At 41.1% G+C, this 23446-nt stretch overlaps 2 protein-coding genes across 2 annotated transcripts in view; both read left to right on the top strand.

Moving 5' to 3' along the window:
* LOC134212322 (transcription factor SOX-3-like) overlaps window positions 1–14046 on the top strand; it is a 177330-nt gene extending 163284 nt beyond the window's left edge. The window contains exon 3 of the mRNA XM_062690073.1: window positions 11670–14046. Coding sequence (XP_062546057.1) covers window positions 11670–13083 — 1414 coding nt within the window. The 3' untranslated portion in view covers window positions 13084–14046. The remainder of the gene's footprint in view (window positions 1–11669) is intronic.
* LOC134209763 (uncharacterized) lies at window positions 13186–21523 on the top strand. The gene is made up of 2 exons (XM_062685801.1): window positions 13186–13464; window positions 21392–21523. The coding sequence occupies exons 1-2, from the start codon at window positions 13186–13188 to the stop codon at window positions 21521–21523; spliced, it is 411 nt and encodes a 136-aa protein (XP_062541785.1).
* Window positions 21524–23446: the final 1923 nt, after the last annotated feature.

Here is a 23446-nt window from a genome sequence, read left to right as displayed (position 1 = left end):
TTGGATATCTATGAAGATATGTTATACCAATCTTGCTGCATTTCAACACACCTAAGGCCACCCAATACGTTCTTGAGTTCAGGTCGTCAATCCACAATCACGTAGAAAAGTATGTCGGGTTTCACACCGAGCTCAGGTCATCCTGCTGAATTCAACAATTTCAGACGATTTTTCGAATGTATTCTGTGACATTACATTCAGAAGTTTAGGTCGTGAGGCCTATGTAGTTGCGGCTATCAAAAAGTTTATGTCTTGTGTCAAAAAATATCCCAACAGATCCTTAGATACCTGTCAAGATATGTGATGATAGCTTGGTGCATTAAATGCTATCAAAAATGTTCTTGAGTTGAGGTCTTCAGATCCACAATCATTTATAAGCGCAATCATTGTAAGATAATCAGGCAAGATATGTAACACCAATCTTGCTGCTTTAGAATACACCGAAGCTCATCCACCCATCCACGTTTTCACATTCAGGTCAAAAGTTCTACAATCATGATAAAGCATATGCTGGGTTTCAAACTAAGCTCAGGTTATCCTGCTGAGTTCAAAGATATCAAACGATACTGACATTCTGGAAGTCGTCAATTATTTTGAACTGTAGGTGGTAAGGTCTATGAAGTAACAGCCGTTAAGAAGTGCATGTCTTCTATTGAAAATCTTCCTAACAGTTCCTTAGATCTCTGTCAAGATATATAACACCAATTTTCCCGCGTTCCAATATACCGAAGGCAATCCAAAACGTTTTTCAGTTCAGGTTATCAGATCTACAATCATGAACAAGCGTGAGACCCAAACCTAACTCAAGTCACCCTGCTCAGGATACCAGATGATTTATGTGGAAAAATGGCAGGCCTGATAGTGGCGTTATTCTACAATTTGCGAAACGTGCTGAAGTTCAAGCCGTAGAACCTTTGCTTTGTTTTGCCACCAAAATGGTATCGGTATCTATCATAACCAGGGAATGTAAAACAATAACATTGCCATTGACAACAACATTGTCCTCTTTGTAAATGTTGGGACAAACTCAACTCGCAACAACTCGATGAGGGAAGAGCGATCCCCCGATTACCATGTCGTTATTACCACAAAATTCTGCGAATAGCTCTCCGTTTTCGCTCATTTCTCCGAGACCATGGCGTCCCATAATGCGCTCATGGTTCGAGGTTATCCGGATCCGATCTTCGCATTGTGGCGTTATTCTACAATTTGCGAAACGTGCTGGAGTTCAAGCCTTAGAACCTTTGCAGTATTTTGCCACCAAAATGGTCTCGGTATCTATCATAACCAGGGAATGCAAAACAATAACATTACCATTGACAACAACATTGTCCTCTCTTTTAAATGTTGGGACAAACTCAACTCGCAATAAGCCAACTGCAACAGAATAGGACAATGATCGCCTGTCGCGCATTTGGAGAAGTAGTCGGTTTTCGATTATGTTTTTGGTTAAAACCCAGATCAATCCACCTAGCGTTGGTGGTGCCTTTCTCGCGCATTAAAAAAATAAGAAAAACACATAAGAGAGGTGGAAGTAGCACTTAAGGGATAGATTTTACTTTTCCATCAATACCGCAGGCATCTATTGATAAACACCTGCAGCCGTTGGGTGTTCTCCACTGATACAGCACAGATTTCACGTTAGAGTTGAAAATTCGTATTTTGGTGCGTGCACTTATCTGCCCGTTTTTCCAGATATTTCTTAAATTTGCAAAGGCAGCCCTTGCTTTCTTGATCCGTGCGCCTATGTCGATCTTGGTACCGACGTCTGACGCCATTTGGCTACCAAGATATTGGAAGATTTCAACATTCTCCACTGGTTGCCCGGCTACTGTAGAACTGGAAGGAGTCACCGTGTTTACATCCATCGATTTGGTTTTGTTGACGTTGATGACTAAACCTACCGAAGAGGAGCGCTCGGCAAGGTCGTTGAGCTTACTCTGCATATCTGAGCGCCGTTGCGCGAGGAGTGCAACGCCATCAGCCAATTCGAATTCGTTTTGTTGCTCCATGGTTATAGGCTGCCATAACAGCGGTTTGGTTCACGGTTAATTACATCTACCAGAATCTCGTCGATTACGATGAGGAACAGTAACGGTGATAGAATACATCCTTGCCTCACACCAGCTACGCCACGGATAGGGTCGGACAGGACTTCATTGTGCAGCACTCTACACGAAAGGCCTCGTACTGTGCTTCGATGAGGCCGATGATTTTCTCAGGAACCCCTTGCGTCTCAGGGCGCCCCACATATTCTCGTGATTGAGACGGTCGAAAGCTTTTTCGTAGTCAATGAATACCAAGTAAAGGGACTCTTGGAATTCGTTGACCTGCTCGAGAATTATACGGAGCGCGACAATATGGTCCACACAGGATCTTCCGGCACGGAATCCGGCCTGCTGCCGCCGGAGAGTCGCATCGACCTTCTCCTGAATCCGGGCTAGGATAATTTTGCATAGAACTTTGAGAACGGTACACAGCAACATAATGCCTCGCCAGTTATCGCATACAGTCAGGTCACCCTTTTTGGGCACCTTCACTAAGATACCTTGCATCCAGTCGACCAGGAAAGTTGCGGTGTCCCAGATATTACGAAATAAACGATGCAGTAGTTGAGCGGATGTCATGGGGTCAGCTTTAAGCATCTCGGCTGATATGCGATCGACCTGGGGCTTTATTCAATTTCATGCTTTGGATGGATGTTTGAATCTCTAGCAGTGATGAAGCTTCGGTATTGACACGTGGTATACTTCGCATCTTAGGCAGATCATGCCGAGGTTGTGATGGCCTGGCTGGCACTTGAAAAAGTTGTTCGAAGTCCTCGAACCAGCGTTTCTGCTAGTCAGTTGGGTCAGTCAGTAGTTTACCAGTCGTATCTTTCACAGGCAATATTGTATTTATCTTCGCCTCACTTAAGTGTCGTGAGATATCGTAGAGGAGGTGAATGTCCCCAATCGCTCAGGCTCTCTCTCCTTCATCGGCGAGAGAGTCTGGCCACGCTCGTTTGTCTCGTCAACATGAACATTTCACTTCTCTAGAGCCGAGTATCTTTGACGAGCTAAGACTCTGGCTCCTCTGATTTTTGTTCGCTCTATCACGGCTTTGCACGCTTAAAGTAAATAACATATTTCATGAATAATTTTCACACATGACGACAATGACACGAAAGAATAGCAATCTGTGTGAAAATTATGTGTAAGATGGGCATGCACAGTCGCTGTGTAATGACTTTTATTCTTTTAATATGTGTAGAAACTTTGCTTCGAACTGTCAAGTCCATTTTGAAAATTACTTTTTCTGTGGATTTTCGTTATGTTTCGATACGATACAACTAAAATGTGCGACTATAAACATCACACTTTAGTTTGGTCATATCGAAACAAATGGGGACTCCTCTGAAATAGTATAAAAATGTTGCGATAATTTTCAATTTACATGAAAAAATATAATTGAGGTTAGGTCCGTTTTCCGACCGCTCTCTCGCTGTGTGAAATGAATTCATCGGAAATCGTTAACCGTCAATTACACTAAAATGAGTAACCTGGCAGTTACTCATAATATGTGTTGTTCAGGATAGGCCCGTTTTGTGTGAACGAAACACAAAATTATGTGAATGACTTTAAGCGTGTGGCTTCTCTTCGCTCATCTATCTTCCTCCAGGTCTCATCGGTGATCCATTGTTTTCTCTAGGTGCGCAGTTCGCCCAGATTGTTCTCGCTGGTAGCGATGAAGGCATTCTTGATGGCGGTCCATTGGTCTTCCACGCTGCCACCTTCCAGAATATCTGCAGCACGCGTCTTCAGTTTTTCAACGAATGACTGTTTCACCGTGGCATCTTCCAGTCGGTGTGTGTTGAATCGTCGTCCAACTCTCTCCTCCTGCCGACGAATTCGCTCAATGCGCAGGCATATTTTGCTGATGAAAGGGTAAAGATCGGACGCGATATCGGCACTACGTTTAATCCGATGCAGATGTGGTCGATTTTATTTTCTGTAAAGCCGTCGCGGGAGACCCACGTCACCTTGTAAACCAATCGATGAGGGAAGAGGGATCACCCGATCACCATGCCGTTATTACCAGAGAATTCTACGTACAGCTCTCCTTTTACGCTCATTTCTCCAAGACCATGGCGTCCCATAATGCGCTCATGGCTCGAGCTGTCGAATCCGATCTTTGCATTGAAGTCGCCCAAACAGATCTTGATAAAAGCCTTCGTGATTCTATCTACGACGGGATTGAGTTGACTGTAGAAGTTATCTTTGTCTTGTCTTGTTCTATTTATGGACGTTCCATTTAAGACAGCAGAGTTTAGGTTTAGTTATCAATATCAGCAGAAACAAACTGTTGGATGTGACTACGGCGACCCCTTCCAACTACCAGAGTAATTCTTCCAATTTTTGCCTTTCTCGTATACTAAGTAAACGTGAAGGCTATATGATCGCTCAAAATCATTTTTTTATAGCAGATCCGGAGACCCATAGTGTTATATACCTATCGACTCAGTTCGACGAATTGAGGTGATGTCTCTGTGTATGTGTGTATGTGTCTGTGCGCGCCACATACCAAAATGTAACAAAAGTGTCACTCATTTTCGAGCACTTATCCTCAACAGATTTACTCGCAATAGGTTGCATTCGACGCGGAATCGTGTCCCATTGTTTCCTATTGAAAATTGGCATGATTGGACTATGGGATCGAAAGTTATGGCCAAAATACTTTGTTTACGGAATAATCGCACAAAAGTGTCACTCATTTTTCGGACACTTATCCTCAACAGATTAACTCGCAACAAGTTGCATCCGACGCAGAATTCTGTCCCATTGTTTCCTATTAAAAAATGGTTACATTGGACCATGAACACGGAAGTAATGAACAAAATACAAAAGGCACCATCACTGCAAGGGGGAGCCTTAACATGGTTTCCTATTGAAAATTTGGTGTATCGGACAATGGACTCAAAAGTTTAATTGCTTTCTGTTGAAAATTGTCTAGATCATACATTAAGTTCAGAAATTATGACCAAAATACTATGTTTGTACAAAAAGCGCTTAAATAGTCTAGCTATTATTTGGCCCCTATTCGCAACCAACAAGTTGCATCTAAATGGGAATCCTGTCTTATCATTCCATATTGAAAATAAACTGGATTGGACTATGGATTCAGAAATTATGGCAAAAATACTATTGTTTATAATACAGAAGTCATCGATACTGCTAGGGTGATTAATCAGCGTTTTTTTTTTTTTTCTAAATAATGTTTAAGTACACAACTGCAAACAAAATAAAACATAAGTTTTTCGATATTTATTTGCAGATTTGATTTTTTTTCTGGTGTTTCGATTATCCGGAGTGAAAAAAAAATCGATACTCCGGATAATCGAGTCCGACCTGTATGGTGATGTTTCCCGGTGTTAGAACGCATGATAACAATATAAAACAAAACAGATTAAGTCGAAATCGTTCCTTGTGTATATTATTGAGGACGTTCTGGGACGTCTGAATTTCTTGGGCAGGATGTTCCCCCCAATCCCTTGCAATATCTTAGTCTTCGTATTTTACATGATTTTTCCGCTTCATAATAATATCTCATTGAAGTGCTGATTGAAGGCAGGTGCGGCGTTTCACCCTGATTTTTTGCGGGATCTATACTGAAGGGATAGAGGCAACATCTCTATAATTTTTACTCAAATCATAAACTGCTTCCAAACATATCCTACAAGCTAGTAAAAGGATTAACATAATAAAATAAACATGTGGATTCGTAAGAATTTTCGCAAAATCGTGAGAAAAATCTTTATTTAAAATAGCGTTAGAAATGTTACGCCCTTCGCGGCATAAATAAAAGTTTTTACCAATCTTATTACTTTTTTGGCTGATTAGAATCAGCAGTTACTACTTACGTTTTTTGGTTGCAGGGCCCCTTCAAAGACAGTAAAGTCAGTCGCCTCATTAAAAATGCTCTTTTTTATTGATGCACCTACCGAAATTCATGATCTCGGACTCATGGGGGATTGGTAGCGCATCTTTTGGCTTGGAAGATAGGTCTCACATATCATGGTAGCCTACCGGGAAAAACCCGGGAATTTATTTTGTCGACTAGAGCGGTCACCCAAATTGAATGTGATTAGTTTAAGTGCATTATAATGGTCACCTATGAATCAAATTCACCGGAGGTACCGGAGGGACAATGTGTACAAATAAGAATTGATTTTATGAATGCAAAAAGTAACTTCTCGCGAAACCTAAAATGATAGTTCAAGCGTTTACGTGTTAGTGTATTTATTATACAATTTTTTACATAGTTTTAGTTTGAGCATCATAGTATGTTCTGGCACAATGTTATGGTATGGTAAAAACTGTATAGTATAAACAATTACAACTTTTCGAGTCGATTTTTACACATACCCCCTTTTCAACTTCCCTCAGTGTTATACTAATGACACACTGGTGGTACAAAGTACCATGGTACAAGAATCTTGAAATGAGTCAAAGATAGTCTTGGAATAATTTTCTTGTCCTCTTGTACCATGGTACAAGTACCACAGGTGTGTCCTTAGTATTAAGGTACTGATTTATAATTTCTTATTAGAAAGGGACAGGGATTGAATTCAAAAGAAAATGAAAAAGTTTCTCATTTATCATCTCTGTTTACATATACGATATGTAGCATATACACTACATATGTTAGGTATACAATAAAGCGTGACAGAGAGGGGAGGGGGTTCTAGAAATCCCACTGATTCGGGTGGCTATACCCCATGATAAATTTCTTTTAGAAAGCTCCAAGCGCGGGGAGCTCTGGTTCTCATGTCGCATTTCAACTTGTTCTACACAGTTGTGCGGTCCTTAACACAAAATGAGTGAGAGCAAAGCGAAAATCATCACTTCTCTGTGGGGGCTGCCTATCCGATTCTGTTATTTCGCACTTGTAAGTTCGATAAATTTGTTATCATGACTATGATTGGTATGATTCGAAACATTTTTTGCCTTTCTTTTATAGTTGTTCGTTATCTATTGAAAGCGATTTCTGCAAACCCTGGACAGGGATGATTCAATCTAAGTAATGAATCCTTTCTTCCGGTTCTATTGTATCATGGCCAAGTGTAGCGAATCGTAAAATGTCTTATACATACTCACATTTATGAATCTGTACGTTATGATTTTGTATTGATTTAACAAAATCGTATAAAATATTACAAAAATAAACACCCGTTATTGGAGCATGACACCCGTTATTGGAGCAGCACCTGAAGTTGCGTTGTATCATTCAACATGGAAATCGTACTGCAGGTCAAAGCAAAACTGTAAGGTTTAGAAACTAATCACAAACTAACTACCATAGCTAATTATCTGTGGATCTCTATGTATAAACCGTATTGTAGAAAAGTGCACTTGATTCATACCTTTATTCCCTCAAAGCCAATAAACATTCGGTCACATTAGAAGCTACCTGCTTACACAGCCCAAACATCCATTCAACATGCGACAGAGACCATTAACTGTGCCCGGTGCAGCACTTTAATCAAAACTTTAAATTAGAATTTGCGTCGCACTTTTATCTACCCCTGCTGAAATTCAAACTCCGAATAGGGAAAAAAATTCCATCACACAATGAATCTTTCCCTTTCGGGCTCGCCTGTAGGTACGGTACCTTCCTACCGGTTTGGTTCCTACATGTCTACACAGATTTTTCGCTGGTAAATCCTGTTTAGCAGCAAAAGGATAAACTAGTTCTTCGCCATGCGGTGCACGGTGATCGCTTGGCACCGAGAACCGGAAAACAGGATTACACCTATCTTCGCTCGTTTGGTTTGCAAACACTCACCGATTTTTTTCTTTCTTGTCCTCCTTGTTGTCCTTTGCATTATTTCATTCAATTTGTTTGTCCCGTTCCCGCGTGTGTTCCCTTCTGAAGTTTGCAAGTTCTTCAAATGTGTCAGGAAGGCTCAAGGATACGCGGCGAGGATGCTTCGCTGTGGCCAGTACACCGTCCGTACATCACACGGCACGGCCATACGGCAACATCAACAACCACAACAACGAGGGAGCAAGTATTCTAAATTTAGTTCAAAACACTCCAAATCCTTTCTCTCCATCGCCGTCATCGTGGTTCGCGTTTTGGTTGTGTTAGAGTACGGAACGAAACTCTGACGAGGAGGACGATGTTGAAAGTCGCGTCTCCGGTTGCTCCGCTTCCCATTGATGCCAATCTGCGATTGCCAACCGGGGCACACAACTTCCCTCCTGAAGTCGACGTCAGAAGAAATGAAATGAATCACAATCAGACAAATACAATATACACAACTACGCCGCTTTGCTTCCTCCGGTTTCAGGCCACTACGGTCACGGAGCAAAGGTGTGCTACAGAATAGCAGTGGTTCCTGATTTGGCCTTGGAGTGGAACGCAGTTTTTGTTTCCAAATAACTATGTTCAATCGTTGCAGTTTCTGCTTGATGTTTTTTTTTTCAATTATTTTTGTATATCTCGCTAAGAAGGTCTGCTGTCTCTTTGACTAAGTTGAATTCAATACTAAATTTTCAAAACGACTTATCTGCCTTTGTAAACAGAGATTCAAACGTCGATTTGACGAATCTGATAGCACTCCAGCGCATACTAACACCGTGGGAGTGCTATCATATTCGTCAAATCGACGTTTAAATCTTCGGATAAGTCGTTTTGAAAATTTGGTATTGTTTCAATGAAAAATAATGCAGTCTGAAAAAATGAAGTTTGTAGAAAATTCTCATGATCAGACAAATAAGCTAGTCTCTCTGTCTGTATGTTTGTATTTGATTTAAGGCAAAATTAGATTTTTCTGGGACTGGTGCAGACCAATTTAGCACAAGTTTTGTGGCTAAGCCTAAATTTTTTTTTGGATTTCATTGCGCCCAACTCGTGAGTTCTCGGGAAACAATAGTGTACACTTATTGCGCTTATTTCTCAATCACCTGCAAGATAAACGTCAATAATTTGACAACGTAATGAATTTCACAGATTTGAACACCTGTGGATAATTATGCTACACTGTTTAATGCATATCTGAATCAACAATCACAAAATTTACATTTTCCTATAAGAATCCCTCTAAGGCAAATGTTGCGTGAAAATACTTTTAGGTGGCAGCAGGGCCGGATTTAGCCGGAAGGGGGCCCCGGGGCCGACGGTATGTGGTATTTACAAAAAAGGTTGGTTTTGGTACATAAGTTTTGTGGGGACCCGGGGCCATGGCCCCCCGGCCCCCCATAAATCCGGCCCTGGGTGGCAGTCAATCATAATGTTCTATTTCAGTTTTACAATTATTCTTATCTCTCTAAGCTCTTGCTATAATTCAATAACTAAAGTTCAAGAACTTCAAGAACCGATGCTTTGTGTATTTGTATCGAGATAAGATAAATTTGAGTGGTGTATGATGGCAAATGGAACAGATTCTCTATATATGCCATTTTGAAGAGCTTATTTTATCCTCAAAACTCTTCTCCTATTGACATGGGGCACGAGGGTTGACAGTCCCTGCATTAGAACAACTTCTGGAACACGTGGACAGCCATAACACAAACCGGGATCAGCTTGCAGCACCGAGGTCATCTGGGAAATGGGGAACGCATAAAAACTATTATTATTTGAAGTAATTTGAATTTCAAAGTGGAAATTTTGTGCTCCACGTAAACGAAGGTTCAAGCAGAAAGTTCAAACAACTGGTTCGGTGTCGTCGACGCACACGTCTCCGCCGCATCCTGGCTTCCCGGGCGGCAGACTAGCTGTCTCGGAATACGATCTATCTATGGTCAGCTTTAGTTCCAGATCCATCGTCGCCGTCAGGTCTCCCTTTATTCTGCTCGCCAGCAGAACATGTGTAGTTGTGTAAGTGGAATATTGCTCTGAGGGCTGCTTTGGTTTACATTCGCATACCGAGAAAGCATAAACTTGCAAAAAATCAACCCGACCGGGGCATTAATTCGTAAAGTGATTTTTCATTCCACCCAAATCTCGAATGGAACCCGCCACAAGCGAAGAGAGGGCCTAGTGGCAGTGGAACAAGAGACGAACACAACATTCCAATCGCAATAAATATATTGGTTTCTATGCCTTTCCATCGATTCGCCGATGGATCTATGCGCTTTAGGTGATTTTTTTCCTTTCTTTATGGCATTCTATCGCATTGGGTTGACCTTAAACCATCGCACATCGGATGCGCCGTTTTTATGGCACGGGAGAACATGAATAAAATACGGCAACGTTGCACGCGTGATTTGTTTATGGCATGCGAGAAGCGAGAGTCTGCTTACCCAAAAGCGGGGGTTGATATAGACCACGCCCCTTCTCCTAATTTGTCTGTTTGAGTTTGCGTTTCACACCGTTGCGAGACGGGCAATTTCGTGTTCGTGACTCTGCCAGCCAGTCTGTCTGCTGCAAACGAGTTATGCGCGGATATGTGTTAATGCTATGCTTGGGACCGTCCGAAGAGTGTGTAATGGAAGACAGCGCTGACACGGGCAGCATATTAATCAACTCACACAGAGGCAGGTATGCTACGGTTGAGGCAAAACTATGCGTTCCGCTTTGGGTCGGTGTAGGTAGATGAGTTGACTGTGATTGGTCCGCTCGTTGTCGACAGGCGCGGCCGCTTCGGATGCTTCGCTGTGGTGGGGGTCAGATTGGCAGAGTCTGGTTTGGTCGAGCTGTTGGCTGCTATCAGGTTTTCCCAAGCGCTCACAGTGAAACAGAAGGGTGCTCAGTTCGCAGCTGTATAGAGGCATTTACGGTCGATCTCGTCGCCAGTTTGTGTAGCGCAGTTTTCAAATCGTTTCCACTGAATATCAAGTGTACGGCGGTTCGACGGTTCCGTGTGGGAAAGTTTAGAGCAGTTTCTCGGTTTAATCAGTGCAGGGATTTAGATCCGTTCGATGCGTCGGGATTTCAAATCTCGTTAAGAGGAAAACTATCATCTTCGAACGGTGCGCGTGAAGAGATCGTGAAAGTGAGTGACGTCCTCTCGTAGTATCCCCGAGTATTCGCTCGTACCCGATGGTCAATGAATTGTTCTCTCCGTGTGTGTATTGTTGTTGTGTAATGATTATGATTATTTCGGTTTTTGTACTATCGATCAATTGAATTGGCGCACGGACCCGGTCTGATGAAGACAGGGGTAAGAGGCATTGAAGTACATAACAATAGAGCGAGACAGTGAGCGGCTGGTCCCGTGTGAATTGAAAGTGTGAGTGAGACAGCACGTGGGCAAAACAAAAGAAAAACTACTAACAATAGAACCCGGCCACTAGTAGTGAAAATCCAAAGGGGGTGAAGGTTTCAATTAACAAAGAAGCAATTGTTTGAATTAAAGTTGCGACTTTAAAACCGAGTCAGTGTCAGTGACCAGAAAATTCGTCCCGAAGGGTGATAGCGTGCTACGCGAGAGGGAACATAAGTCGAGAATGATGATTATTCGTGGGCGAAGAAGAGCATGCTAAATGTTTGTGGATTTATCTATGTTTGGATGATGTGTGTTGTTTTCTGTGGGGATAAACGGTACTAAATAACAAGAAGACTAACGTGTTTCGAGCTGCTGTGGTTACGGCTTATAGGATTAAATCCGTTCGCGGGTGTTGGTGTATTATATTTTTCCTCGGTGGCCGCTTTTAACAGAAGATCTTCAAACTGTTTGCGTACAGGCAAAGCACCGCCGACGAGATGTTGACCATGGAGTCCGATATGAAAGGCGGCATACTGCACGCCACAATGCCGCCGCATCATGCCTCGTCCTTGCACAGCCACTCGACGTCCCCGTATGGTGCATTGGGATCGTTGAGCATGATGAATATTGGGCAATCACAGCTGGGTCATCAAGCGCAACATCTAAGCCATCAGCAGCATTTGTCGCATAACAACAACAGTAGTTCGTATGGCCAAACTCATACGAACCCTCATGGCTCTCCTTTGCAGCCTGGGTCCGGCCTTAGTCCTAACGGGCCATCGCAAGCTTCCCAGCAACAATCGCCTCCAACGACGGGACTCGGCAATCATCACATCACCTCAACCGGCCAAAGCCATGGCCATATGGTATCTGGAGGCACTGTGAATCACAATAATAATAATACCAGCAAAGCAGCGCAGCTGAACGCCGATCGAGTAAAGCGACCCATGAATGCCTTTATGGTGTGGTCGCGAGGACAACGACGAAAGATGGCTTCAGACAATCCAAAGATGCATAATTCTGAAATTTCGAAGCGTCTGGGAGCGCAGTGGAAGGACCTGTCGGAAACAGAAAAGCGCCCATTCATCGATGAGGCTAAGCGATTGCGAGCGGTTCACATGAAGGAACATCCCGACTACAAGTACCGTCCACGTCGGAAGACGAAGACTCTGACGAAAACCAAGGAGAAGTATCCACTAGGAGTGGGCTCACTATTGCAATCTAGTGAAGGAAATACCATGCGAAATTCCAATACAATCTCGGCGGCACAACAAGCGGCCGCAGCGGCAGCTGCCAATCGTGATATGTACCAAATGCCTCCCAACGGTTACATGCCAAATGGATACATGATGCATGATGCGTCGGCGGCCGCTTATCAATCACAATCACACTACATGAGCAATTATCACCGATACGACATGGGCCAGATGCACAACGCTGCCTCGACGGGTTCACTGAATTCCTACATGAATGCGACAAGTTACGGTATGTACGGAACCGTGTCCGGTGGCCAGACGTCCCCATACGGCTTACAACAACCGGGATCTCCCTACAGTTCGCTTCAACAGCAGCCAGGATCTCCGTACGGTTTGAACCAACCTGGCAGCCAAATCTCCTGCCAAAGTCATAGTCCCAGTGATTCCAGTGTAAAGTCGGAGCCCGTGTCACCTAGTCCCACGTCGACAAACAATAACCTGATAATGAAGCGCGAGTACGGGCAACCTTCCGGGCCGGATCTAAGCCATCTCATCAACATGTATCACGTGCCAGATATGCAAAGTGCAGAACACCAGCGGAATCTAATGCAACACTACCAGCACAGTGCGTCGCCCGATCTTCAATCGCAACAGCAGCAGGTCCTGCGGACGATGGCCCCCATCTCGCATATGTGAGATTTGGCCAGTTCCGTTGGTCTCCAATCCATAACCTCATCTTCACCGGGAGCGCTGGCACCGCCTTTATCGCCGGTGCTCAACTCCGGATCCGGTCCGCCGATGTTCCACAGCCACTCGGCGGGACCACCAACGCAATCGTCCTCATCCTCGTCCTCGTCGCCGCTCTCATCGTACCGCCATCATCATCATCACCACCACCATCACCATCTGAGTAATGGCGGTGGTGCCGGTCTTGCCGTCGGTGCCGGTGGTTCCAGCAGCAGTTGTAGCAGTCTCAGCCTTGGCCATAACCTCAACGCGCCGTCCTCGGTCTCACCCACGGGAACCGAAGGCGGCAGTAGTCTAGGACACCAGCTTCATCACCACATCAGTAATTGTGTTAGTACCGATAGAACTAATCATTTAATGGACATATCGCCACTTTAATCCTCACTTTTCCACTCCCTGCTTACGGTCGGATCGCAGTAGCGCGAACCGAGTGCGGCTTGCGCTGCTGCGATCGGGAACCGTTTCCTCCGACAGTTATTAGTTTCTCTTCTTAACGTGTGTATAAGTACGTTGTTAAGTTTGACCCGTTTCGTTTGCGATCGAATTCCGGAATCCCCAAGATTGTGAAGAGCAAATTGCAAGAGGAAGTAAACACAGTGTGATATTATTATTTTCATTTGCTTTGTAACAATTGAACAATGAATTTGTGCATTCTTTCTTTTATTTTGGATTCTTTCTATTTTGTAGATTTTAAAAGTTGAATTTTCTATTTACTCGCCTTTTAATTTGCCGTTATGAAGCGAAAGGTCCCTTAAGTTTCTCCCCTCATTTTGTATAGAAAGCGTTGTTGTTATTTAAATCATTTTCGAGTGCCGCGCCGGTAGCAAGAAATAATAAATTTTCAAAAATAAAAAAACGGAAAGCAACAACCAAAAAGAACTGAAATAAATCCTTAGTTGAAATTTAGAACAAGCAGTTACAATCCAATACGCTGAAAAGTTGAACGTGTATGCATGATCGTAGGAGGACAAAGTTATTTCGAAAAAAGCGTCAGTTTTACAATCGACAGGTTTCCATACGGGTTTTTTTTGCTAACAAAATATCATTCTCCTAACCAATACAGAAATCTAGTTAACCATCTCTCGCCCATGGTGTCTGCAGAGCACCATCAAATTATGCACCTTCTAACCTTCATCAAATTGTTTCAAGAACAAAAAGCAATATTTGGCACATCTTTTTACTTCAATCAGACTGTAAATATAATCAATTTTGAGTACAAATAGTTAAACTGTTGAAAACAATCAATTAACTATTGATTTACAATCAAATACTTTTTTTTCGCTATGTCAAATAACTTTTGTTCTAGCATTTTTCTCAAAGTTGATTCCTTCCTATTGAAGTCTTTGTAAAAAGGCGTGAGCGGGAAAGGGTTGAAGTTACACGAGATTTGAATTAAGGAAAAGATGTTTAATTTTGATACACATAGTTAAGTTTGCCATCTTAGGGTGTTTTTAAGAGATATTGCGAAAAAAGATTCGGCTGCCGGTGGGACTTGAACCCACACTATTCCATTTAGTACACGGACGTATTACCAATTATACAACAGCTGCCCTTGCGAAGTTGTTCCATAACCAGCTAATATCCCATCGTTATTAGCTGGTTATGGCAACCTTAACTATGTGTATCAAATTAGATATCTTTTCCAAAAAAAAAGAAAAAATCTGACTTCCCTCACAAGTCATCAATCAAGAAAAAGATTTGAATTAAGTGTCGTCATAGCAATTGACCTTTCCCCTCAAACATTTTATGTCATCAATATTATCAGTTCATTGACTTATTTAAGGTCTACTTTATCAAAATTCCATATTGTTTTTGAAACCTCCAACTATTTTTACAGTCGGAAACAAAAAAATGAAAAGACACTGCACGACATCAAAAACTAGTCTAATATTGGCCCAAAATCGGGTGACTGTCAGGCCAAATGTAATCTTTTTATTTTCATCCATATATAAAGCAGTTAATAGGGACGAAATAGGGTTTCAATAGTGATACCTATTCCAATTTAGCTTTTAAGTTTGCGTATTGAGTATGCGTAACCCAAATATTATAAAATTTCGTACAGTGTGTCATTTTCACAAATTCAAAAAAAATATTCAATCGTATTGTGGGCAAAGCTCAAACAGGCAGTATTTTGTCCTCTGTCAGGACATTGTCTACCAGACTCTAAAAGACTCTAAAGGATTTGTAAATATTTGCATTCGGGACGTGGATTTATTCAGTATGTCCCGACGAAAATATTAGCCTATTGAATGAAGCATAATCGATATAAAAATTGATGTTCAAATTAGAAAATGATGGCTTTGGCTGGTTTCCAATAGGTAATCTTATTAATTAAGTTTTTTTCAATTCAAACTTTCTGATATTCGGTCACAAAAGTCTTTACTTTACAAAGATTCTTCAGACCAACTTTGACCAAATAGATCTTGAAAACCCCAACAATTGCAAATACCAGTTTTAAAAAAATGGTGACAAAACTAACGTAAGTAATTAAGAAGGTTGGTCAGGAAGATATTAGTAATGTATTTTTTCAAACAGAATTTTCATTTCAAGCAGTTATTTCTTTGATAAAAACTAAACTCGTACGGAATCATGAGTTAGGGATTTCCGCCGGGCTACTCAAACTTACTATTCTTTTTGTCTTATTTGTTTTAGATCGTAAAAGCCAGTCTTGATATGCATATTAGCAGTAACAAACCATCGAATAATCATGTGGTAGAAATTCAACAAAACCATGCCATAAATGCTTTACTGCTCTGACTCCTCGTTTTACACCGTCGGTACTCCACCCAAGTGACAGAATTACTTCGGAAACGCCCTTCCTCTTGAGTTTTCGAATGTTTCGATGGGCAGACGTCGGTCCGTCGTGTAGTGTGTACCTATGAAAACACAAAAAAGTGCGTGTGAAATGCATTCGGGCTAAGGCTGATGATGCTGACCAGGCAAAAAACGTATGCCTTCGAAGAAAAAAAAAATCGGCCAACAGCTGACAGGTAAATTGAATTAATTGCTATTTGTTCAGCCAACGACGAACCTGCTGCTGCTGTTATGTCTACGGCCACGTCCGGACAGTTTCTGCTTGCCTGGTGCCTGTTTAATTCTCGTGGATGTGGTGCTTTTGTTCAACCATCATCCCTGCTGCTTGCCCGAGTGTGTCTCGATAAGCGAGCCTCGAGAATTTTTAGTTTCGTATTATTTTTATGAAAATCATTCAAAATAATTTCAGGGCACAGCAGCTCTGCTAACACACATCGGGAGAAAAAGGTGAAATTCTCAGTTCTTGACAGGAGGTTTCGTTTTGAAGAGTAATTCGCGGAAAATTGTTTTCGAATTTTTTACTTTTTCTTGTGTACCGAAAGGCTTTAATATCTATTTGGTTTGAGCTGGTGCGTATAAGAAACTCTTTCACTTATTACATCCGAAAAGTATTGAAAACTTTATAAGGGTTTCATACCCCTTTTCGAATTTTGTTAGTCAAAAACTGAAGATTTGTTTGGGCACTAAATAAATAAAAAAAAACAAGATAAGACATTTATAAAACAATTTTGAACAAATCGAATGAGTTTATCAATTTTTTATCCTGTTCTCTTGACTGAGAGAACATTGGAACGTATTTTTTGTTAAATATTTGTAAATGGCCTAATTATTCTAATTGACCAAATTGATAAACTCCGGCTACGTTTAGAAACTAAACAAGCTATTTTTTTCATGCCAGAAAGACACTGCTAGCATTGGGTGGATTAACCATAGACTCTCCCATTCCTATTGAGCAACGGCATTTAATAAATTAATTAGTGGTCGCCATCCGTTGATGGAAGGCGATGCCTCGAAAGCGGTTGGTTCGCGTGTGGTAGCAGAGCCCCTTCCCGGAGGTGGCCACTTCGAGGCGGGTAGTTTCGAGAGCAGTTTCGTGAGCTTAATTACAGCAGGTTTCGAGAGCGACGATTCCGTTTCGGGAAATTATTCACTGTAACAATGAATCGTAGGTTTTCCATATCGGCCCCATCCAAACTGGCTGAAACTAGCGGAACCAGCTCCTCATCCTCCGAATTGTTAGTAAACTCACTAGGAGGAAAGTTTTAATCGCAGATTTTATGATGGTTTTTAATTTGTTGTCGAATCCGAGCAAAAGTTGAAAAAAAAGGCTCGCGACTGCCAAAGAGAAGAAAATCAAAGTTTTCGCCGAATAGTGCGATTTATAATCACCTCATTGTTGTTTATGTTTATGGTAAAAGATTAGTTGAGACACAAAAGTTGGAATGCCGTATTACAAGTTTCCAATACGTAGGGACCCGGCGGGTATTTCCATCTGTGGTCTAATTCGCATCATAGATGAGTGATGAGTTAATAGTGATAAGGTAAAAAGTTTCTTCTCCATAGATTTTCGTGCCTACGACGAAAATTAGCACACAGTAGGAAATATCTTTCGCAAACTTACCTACATTTTCACTCCCAAAAACCTGTGCGTTGGAATTAAATCCACTAAAGAATAGAGGACCAGTAGTATTTCAATCAAAGGTTTTCCTAACTACGATTTGTTGCATTTTTTCCTAATGAAATTTGAACAGAACTCGGAATGTTATGTAGCACAGATTTTTAATTTTCATGTCTCACATAGCATTATCTTTCCAAGACACACTTCTCAGTAATCAACCGTGCCTCTAAACGATACGGCACCCTGAAGTGGTTGCCTTGGATAACCATCCCAGACGACAAAAAACCGACGAAACGAGCAAGACCTCGAAAAACAACAGGCCATGCTGCTCTCCGAATCGATCCCAAATTTTACGAGTGACAATTTTATGAGCCCATTAACGGCACCTCACTCTTCCAAGTCTCAGGGACGAGCCCGAGCTCTCTAGCCTCGGCTTTATGGCTGCTAGGAGCCGCTAGGGGTGAAATTGTACGAGCATTTCGTCCAGGGCAATTAAAATTGTTCCCCGGAGACAAAATCTCCAATTGATTTCCACTTTTTTCCATCAGCGTCATCCGCCGCGCCAGTCGAGTCGCTCTAATTAATGTGTGAAAGACTCGTTAGAAATCGGTTAGATCGGTGAAAGATGGATTATAAATCCGAACCAGATATTATGATAATCGTATTCGATTGGTGCCCATTGGGCATTGACTCGGGCGCTCATTTCACTTTTACACCCGGACGAAATTAGCCGAAAGTCGATATTTCCATAAGGCCACCGAAAGCCGACCGAACTTATTAAAAAACGTGCGCCTCGAAATGATGTTTCTATTAGGAGTTGAGCCGCAAAAAATAACTAAGCCATCGTCGTCATAATCATCATCATCACTTCATTAGTACCCGGTGATCTGGTCGTTGATTATGGGCTACGATGCTTTCGGCGGTTCCCCTCACGTGCAGCTCCGATCTTTCTTTTTGTCTTGACTCTCGGATGAGGAACGGTCACGGAGGAAGGAACGGTGGCCCAGAGGTTTAAGATCATTAAGTGGAAGCTTCCACCGCCAGGCCGCCGTTCGTTGGAGCAACCGAAAGCGGAGTTCTTAGCAGTAGTCCCAGCAGCCATGACAAATGAGTGATATTTACCTTTTTCTCACACCCGTAGAACGCTTCGGACGGCTCTCTCAGAGGCCCCTCTTCCACCTCAGAGCAGACCAGAGCATCATCTGCTAGGGATCGGGAGCTTGAGCTGTTTTGTTTTCAGGTTCTGGGCTTCTCCGGTTCATTAGCAGTACGACCTCGATGATGACTCTTTCAACTTGGGGCTTAGTTCTTATTTTTTGATGATGAGAAATTAACGCCCTCTTCGACCCACCGAATAACGGCGGTCACTTGTATCGTTTTGGGTTATTTCGGCTTGTTTGGTCGACCAAAATAAGTTCACTTACTTTGAGAAATATATAACCTTGTGAGATTGCAGTAGCGACCAGTGTTGTAAAATGTCATTGACATTCATTTTTTCCGATAACTATTTTCAGAAGCTACATATCAATTCGTCAGGTATGACAAACTTGTATCGCTTAAATGTGCCTTCCACTTTGTCTAGCAAGACATTGCTCTAAAAAATATGATATTTGAGGCGTGAGAGGCAAAATGTCATTCAAATAACATTATGTCAAATGACACGTGACAAAGATTTCACTCTTTAGCCTCTGATGTTATATTTAGAGCATTGTTCCTCAGGACAAAAATATGGGCCTACTCAAGCGTTATGAGCTCAACAACATATTAGTGGATTAGCCTTCTAAAACAAGTTATAGACAAGTTAGTCAAATGACATTTTACTAGGACTTATAGTTCAAATTAAAGCCTGTCCGCTAGACTGATTCAAATTTTGACTTTTTCGCTCCTCTATGCTTAAACGATGACATTTCTCGCTTAACTTTTCAAAAGGACCTAAGTAACATTTTTCTCATGAATTAATTTGAGTATTGCAAGCAAAAACTTTCATGTTGTTCTGTTGATTGCGCTATTCAAATTAATTCATGAAAAAATGTTACTTAGGACCTTTTAAAAAGTTAAGCGAGATTTGATGTTTTATTAACCCTCCTAAATTTTTAGCTAATTTGGATGTAAGTAGACTGAGCACGCGCAGTTTGAAGTTTGTATGGAAATTACTATGAAAACAGTCACTTTTGTGGAAAACCGCAACGTTGCTTATTAGGCTCTAAAAACATATAAATATGTTGCCAATATAGACCCTCAGCACACTAGACTGGGTTTTTTTTTAACCAACTAAGCTACGAACGACCTCTGTTGGTCTTCGCAACTCAGTGGCTGAACTGAATGAGCCCGAGATTTCCAAATGGTTTTCATGGGCGAGAAAATTCGCATGCAATTCTGTAGGAAATATTGCAAATATTTTAATTTTTTTATACAAAAACACATTGTTTGGCTTATTTGCCTACAAATCACTTCGTTGCAAAAGTTAAATAGCATATAAATCGCAATATTTGTGTTCAAACTTTTGCTTTTTACGATGAAGATCCGTCCCAATCATGATTCATACGGATTAGTTGAATCAGGGATAAGTTTTTGTGGATAAGTTCGGCAGGTTTTGACTCGCGCTTGATTTAAATCGTGCATGAGTTCTCGTCTAGTCAAGCCATCATTTATATAATTTTTCGAGAACTTCTTTTCAGAAGCTTGACATCAATTTATGCTGTATGAAAAATTTGTAGCCCTTTATTGTGCCCACAACTTTGTCTAACAGGACATTGCTCTATATATGTAACCTGCGGTGTGATAGGAAAAATGTTCAAACTTGACATTTTGGAGAGTTTTCACTCTCTAGACTCAGATTTTACATTTAGAACAATGTACTTTTAGAGAAAAAAAATAGAAGCGTTATGAATTCATAAAAAACAAATTATGAACAAAATATAACATTCCGACTCTGGCTTTCGTGAGCTTTTCCCAACACTGATAAACATTTCCATTAAATTCGATTAACTTTTACAAGGTAGCGCTTTTTATTTTCATTTAAAACAATAGTAAGTTCGATTGGTTTTTGTTTTAATTTCCATGCTCCAAATTTGTGCAAGAAAAGACATTTAAAATTACTAAGGGTCTGCCTCATTTGGAGAATTAAACTTAAAAGTGACATTTCAATAATTATCGAATAACCCTGCTCGCAGAGCAAGACTACTTTTGAAAGATATCGAATCATTTTTCATCGATGTCTTATTGGAATTACTGAGTAGCACCAGACCAGCCATTCTATGACCGGGCGATTTTCTAATTTTCGAACTCTCACTTTTAAGTTTAATTTTCCGACTAAAACAGACCCTAAATATTTCTATTTGTGTGTTACTATTTAGTTTAATTTGAGTTCTATTTAACAATTTAGAGCATAACTTTAGTGGTGACCATAAATACATTTCTCGATTTCGTCTTACATCACTACAGTTTTGCCTTTCTCGTAATACTAAGTATACGTAAAGGCTATATGATCGCTCCAAAAACAAACTTTTTTTTATGTTGGATTTGATGGCGGTCTCCATGATAATTTGCATTTGTATACATTTCATAACATTAGCATCGCTATAATTGCAGACGCAATGATCTTTTCACAATTTCTGATCTTAAATTTTATATCAGTGTTAATCACATAGACAAAAATCAGAAATAGCTCCTCCTGTTTAATCAACTGTCAACATATTTTGACGCATGCGTAACACCGTGATATTAAATCGACCGTATCACGTGGTGCACATAACTTTGAGAAAAACAAAAACCAATCCCCGGCTATCTATCATACTTTTTCTGACACAATTTGTCTTCCACTAGATTAATCCTTTAGCCGACGGGCTCTCGCACGACTTTGTTTATTTGCCGTCGGAGCGACCGAAGCCTTCTCTGCTGCTGGCTGGAACCAGTAGTTTGTGGCAGTTTGCACCATCTCCTCGCCATCTGCGTTAAAATATTACCTCAAGCTCGAAGACCCGGCTCGGGTCCGAGAATTCCACGGGCACAACAAAAACACATCTCTAAATAGAGAAATCTATCATCTTTTGAACACATTTTCTCGCTCCTTTTTCCCTCATCTTCCACCTCCGAACGCGCGGATTTCAACGTCTCAACCCAAACCCAATCCCAAATAATCATTTTCGGGTGCTGTTATGGAGGTTCGAAAATAAGGCAAAAACAGTTTAATTTGGGAAATGATTAAGCCATCTTCTTCGCGCGCGCTCCACTGACGAGGTGCGGTGTGTCTCTGTTTGGCTGCTCCCGGTTCAGAACAAGGTCTCGCGGGCGAGATTTCTCTTGGCGCGATAATTTATTTGAAAGTTTTCAGCATTATCGGAGCTTTTATGCATTTTTTCACACCACACCGTGCCGAATTGGGATACGGTAGCTTCGATGAAGCTGTCTGTAGTTTAGCACATATTTAGATACTCCATCAGGATGGTAAAACTGATGTTGGTTAAATCGTTGGCGGCCCCAATAAATATTTTCAATGAGTCGAATCGTTGGAAATTGGATGGCATACACATTACGCGACCTTAGATCATGCTCACACGTTCATTATTCAGTGACTTTTAAACACTAAAAGGAAATAGAAGAATCAAGCTACTTTTAAACACTGAAAACAATCAACACACAAACACTAGCAAAATCAACTTACGAAAAGACCGCGGAAAAATAAAAAAGAGTTATATAAAACAAACGCAAATAAGGTAAATTATAAGTGAAAATAAAATCAAAGACGACAAATTTAGCCAGTGCTCATTTAATTTATAGGTAAACAAAAATACATAAGAAAATAACACACTGCGAATGTGTGGTTGTAAATTATTATGAATAATTGGTTAGTAACTAAAATGGCTAAGTGAAGAAATCGCATCGCGCCCCCACTTCGGCCATCTCGATGAAAATGGGAGACCAAGTGCGAAACTAGTAGAACTTGTACATATATTAGACTTTTTAGTTTCTTTGTAGCGCCAACTTGTGTATTGAATTCTCCTCCATTTCGTTGGCTGCCTTGTTAGATGGAAAAAAGCGAACCAAAACGACAAAACGGAAGAAATTAGCCTTTTCTCGTTTTGTTCGTCGACGATGGATTCTTCTTGCCTCATTTTGTATCTTCCCCGATATTCGGAAGCTGAGATTACACGCGATTGAGATTTGTTTTTATATTTTGGCTGTTTGTTAGATGCGTATGAATGAGTGAGATTGTGTATAGTGAATAGAGCAAAAAAACGTAAACCGTGGAACCTTTTTTTATGTCGAAGGTTCAGTTATAACCATTCCAATTATTTACCAATTATCTGTACTGATTTGGGCACCCACGCGCAGTAAAGCCGGAACGAAGCAACAGTAAATTATTTAATTTAACGTAAAACCGGATTCCTCCGTTTGATGATTATCGAGATATGTTCCTCCACTTTATCAAAACAAAACGAGTGCACAAAAAAAGCACACGCACTTAACAGTGAAACGCAGATACAACAGTACAGATTGGATAGAACGAAAGCCAGCAACAAAACGATGTAATTTGTAAAAAGTTATCATAGTAATTATGCAACAAACAAAAACCCAAGTATAGTGAATGAGAATGAAGTTAATTAAATGGAGTGCGCATGCCACGTGAGTGAGAACGAATGAACGCTATGAAGAAAAAAAGAACAACAACAGGTGATTCTATATCTATTAAAACTTCTATTATGCAGCTATGATTTACGCGCACCACCCTCACAAGCACACATTCCCAACAATTACAAACAAAAAAGCTTAACGAAAAGACTTGACATCAAAGCACATATAATAACTGAGAGTCACTCATATACACTCACGTCACGCCATTTCGCAAAAATGGCAAAAGCCTAGCAGGTTGATCCATAT

Source organism: Armigeres subalbatus, chromosome 2, assembly GCF_024139115.2.
Source record: "Armigeres subalbatus isolate Guangzhou_Male chromosome 2, GZ_Asu_2, whole genome shotgun sequence".
In the NCBI taxonomy this organism is placed as follows: Eukaryota; Metazoa; Arthropoda; class Insecta; order Diptera; family Culicidae; genus Armigeres; species Armigeres subalbatus.
Note: the sequence above shows the minus strand (reverse complement) of the source record. Positions and strands in the feature narration are given on the sequence as shown.

What these genes read in the sequence shown, in the direction of transcription:
- LOC134209763 (XM_062685801.1), top strand. Translation starts at nt 13,186, where the DNA reads ATGTTCCACAGCCACTCGGCGGGACCACCAACGCAATCGTCCTCATCC. An exon ending in ATCACCACATCAGTAATTGT is followed by an intron (nt 13,465 to 21,391) that starts GTTAGTACCGAT and finishes GTCTTCCACTAG; the next exon opens with ATTAATCCTTTAGCCGACGG.